This window comes from Rhagoletis zephyria, unplaced genomic scaffold (genome assembly GCF_001687245.7).
Source record: "Rhagoletis zephyria isolate East Lansing unplaced genomic scaffold, Rhagoletis_zephyria_1.1 Rzeph_scaffold_05326, whole genome shotgun sequence".
NCBI classification, from domain to species: Eukaryota; Metazoa; Arthropoda; class Insecta; order Diptera; family Tephritidae; genus Rhagoletis; species Rhagoletis zephyria.
In genome coordinates this window covers 2,117-4,787 of record NW_016162409.1, presented here as the reverse complement: position 1 = coordinate 4,787, position 2,671 = coordinate 2,117, and the positions used below count along the sequence as shown (strand labels likewise).

The window sequence follows — 2,671 nt, the reverse complement described above, 5'->3', positions numbered from 1 at the left end:
TGATAGAAATCTGGATCAATTTGTGATCAATTCTGTTTGTTTTGTTTCCTAATTAAGTGAGGAAATTTTAATTGACAGCACCGACAAATGAATATATACATACACGAATGGTCGGTCATGGTTAAAACAATTCAAATTTTTGTATTGAAGTTTTGGTTTAAAATTTATTTTTTCCTTTTCAGTAGGGTTTTTGCACATTATCTTCTGCGTGAGAATTGATCGTAATAGATACGGATCTGAATAAGCGACTGGAACACGGCTGTTTGTCAAAAGCATACGATTTCGAACTCGCGTAAATGTACATTTGCTAAATGCGATAGCATGAACGCTCTTCGAAAACATATGTTCGAAATGTTGCATTTTAAATGCAGCAAAAACGCTGCATTATTTACCTTCATTTGCGCTTGGCAGAAAAGTTGGCAGCTCTAATCCATTATAATTGACATTTCAATTTGCCAGAAAGCAACCAAAAAGTGCAGATTGTTTTGTTATTGATTCTATTCGGAAAGCATGCATACGGATCTATCGCCTCACCTGCATACATCCGAATGCAACCAACTAATCGAGCAGCTCAATAATTGTCACTCAGAGGTAAATAAATATTCAGTTCCATGTATTTAATGCTTTTAGTTGCTTATATAATTATCAACAAATATGTCTTCAGAACAAATTCAGCAAGTTTTTGGGAGTCTGCAACGACATTGATTCTCAACTAGTGAAGTGCCTCAACCGTGAACGTCAGGCTCGTGCTGCAGCTAATCGCGTCAAAGCGGCGGAACGACAAACGCGCATAAGGGAACGTTTGGTTTCTTCATAGCCGTCTGCGTCCTTACACATCAAAATACACCACCATCCCAATATTCATGAACCCGACAGATCCACTGCTACCCTACTACTATGAACACGATCCCCAAATCATTGGCGGCATTAAAGTGCCGCCCATAACTGATGATTGGGTTGAAAATTACCCCAGTGTCGTTGACCGTTTTTTTACACGCTACTATTACATCAAAGAAGGCGCAGAACCAGCGCCTTATCAAGTACTCTTTCATTCAAATCGTGTTTGCTTAATTTGCTTAGCTCCGGAACATCCAGCATTAAAAGCGGGCATTAAATCATTGACCTTTGATATTGGAAATACGGATCGCAGCAAAAATACGGTGAAAGGAAAAGGTAAGAAGGGCGGTATGGTGCTGCAGCATGACTCAACATTAGCAATACTGACCACAGAGCAGGACAAAACCTATAAGATACCCAGTTGTGTACAAAGCAAACTAGTTGAAGTAAACACAAAATGGGTTGACGAACCAAAAGGATTGGAAACTGCTGCCGAAGGCGAAGGCTATGTGGCCATTGTATTGCCAAAACCTGAGGATTGTGAAAATATTAAGCGAATTTTATTGACACAAGAACGATACAATGAAAAATGGAATGCGGTAAATCAAATTTGAGGAGCGGAGGAAAGAGTGCATGTCGCTCATACTGCTCGATGAAAGGTTTTGTCGTATTTTTAAACATGCAATTTTTTAACATGTATTTGGTTTTCTAACGTTAGCATTTCCCAATAAATTTGTTTAATTGTTCTTAAAGTAGCATTGTTGTCATCAAGCCCATCATTACAAAATTTTATCGAAAGTAGTTATAAGTCTGTCAACCCGTTTTTAATGGAACTATCGGGGGATTTTTAACATATCAAGGACTTATTATTGAATCAATAACTGCTTTCGGGACTGAGGTAAAAGTTAAAGTTTGCATCTAATTATGATTAAACGCCAAAAATCTACGCGATTTTCTAGGAACTTCAAACATGCACTTTATTAAAACTGCATACCTGGAATTTTTCTAAAAAATCTGATTAGAAGTTGCAGATCTGTTTGTATACGTGCATATACGCAAAAACCGGTTTGTAACCATTTGTTTATTTATTCTTTTTTTATTTTTTTGCTTTCTTCTATATACAGGGTAAAAATAGCTTTAAAGTAAAGGAAACAAATATGACTAAATCTTTGGGAGTAGTATAGTTCGTCCGATATCGGTCCTTGCCACATGGCAGGCTTTCCCAAAGTGGGTGACGCGGCACCCTGGGGTGCCGCCAGCGTATGCCTGGGGTGCCGTTAGTGGCTAGAGCATACTAGTGCGGGCAAATTCTTTAAACTTTTCATACACAATAATTTAATACATTTATTGACAATATAGGCGTATCCTACGTTCAAAAGGGATACAGGAGTAAATTTTTGGTAGGAAAAGTAGCACAACGACGATTTTTGTCAATTTGAATGGGTTAGTGGTTTTTTCACAATAAGATATAAGGTCCCAGTGTGCAGACCCCCGAGGCTAGGTAGCATCAAGCTGTCAATTACAGATCAAATAAAGTATTTGGGAGTAGTCTTGGATTGTATACTGCTGTGAAAGCGCAATGTTGGTGTGGAGGAATGCCGCAATGGAGAAGTTTCCGGGACTCGAAGCAATGCGCAAAAGTAAGTTTGCAGAGTTATAACCGCATTGCTTACGGGAAATATATTGGTGGCCGCTCATGAACAGTTAAGGATATCACTAGTATAATCAGGTGCAGGAAACCGTGACACATGTTTTCTGCCGATGTCCTGCACTATCAAAAACGCGATTAAAATGCTTCAAAGCCTATTAATTCGAGAAGTTAGAGAACATTTCA

General features: G+C 38.5%; 2 protein-coding genes across 2 annotated transcripts; both read left to right on the top strand.

Moving 5' to 3' along the window:
• Positions 1-426: 426 nt before the first annotated feature.
• LOC108371953 (COX assembly mitochondrial protein 2 homolog) lies at positions 427-1,262 on the top strand. The gene is made up of 2 exons (XM_017627571.1): positions 427-591; positions 665-1,262. The coding sequence occupies exons 1-2, from the start codon at positions 511-513 to the stop codon at positions 815-817; spliced, it is 234 nt and encodes a 77-aa protein (XP_017483060.1). The 5' UTR covers positions 427-510; the 3' UTR covers positions 818-1,262.
• LOC108371952 (FAM206 family protein CG9288-like) lies at positions 792-1,453 on the top strand. The gene has a single exon (XM_017627570.1). It carries the CDS (start codon positions 864-866, stop codon positions 1,449-1,451), a length of 588 nt encoding a protein of 195 aa, XP_017483059.1. The 5' UTR covers positions 792-863; the 3' UTR covers positions 1,452-1,453.
• Positions 1,454-2,671: the final 1,218 nt, after the last annotated feature.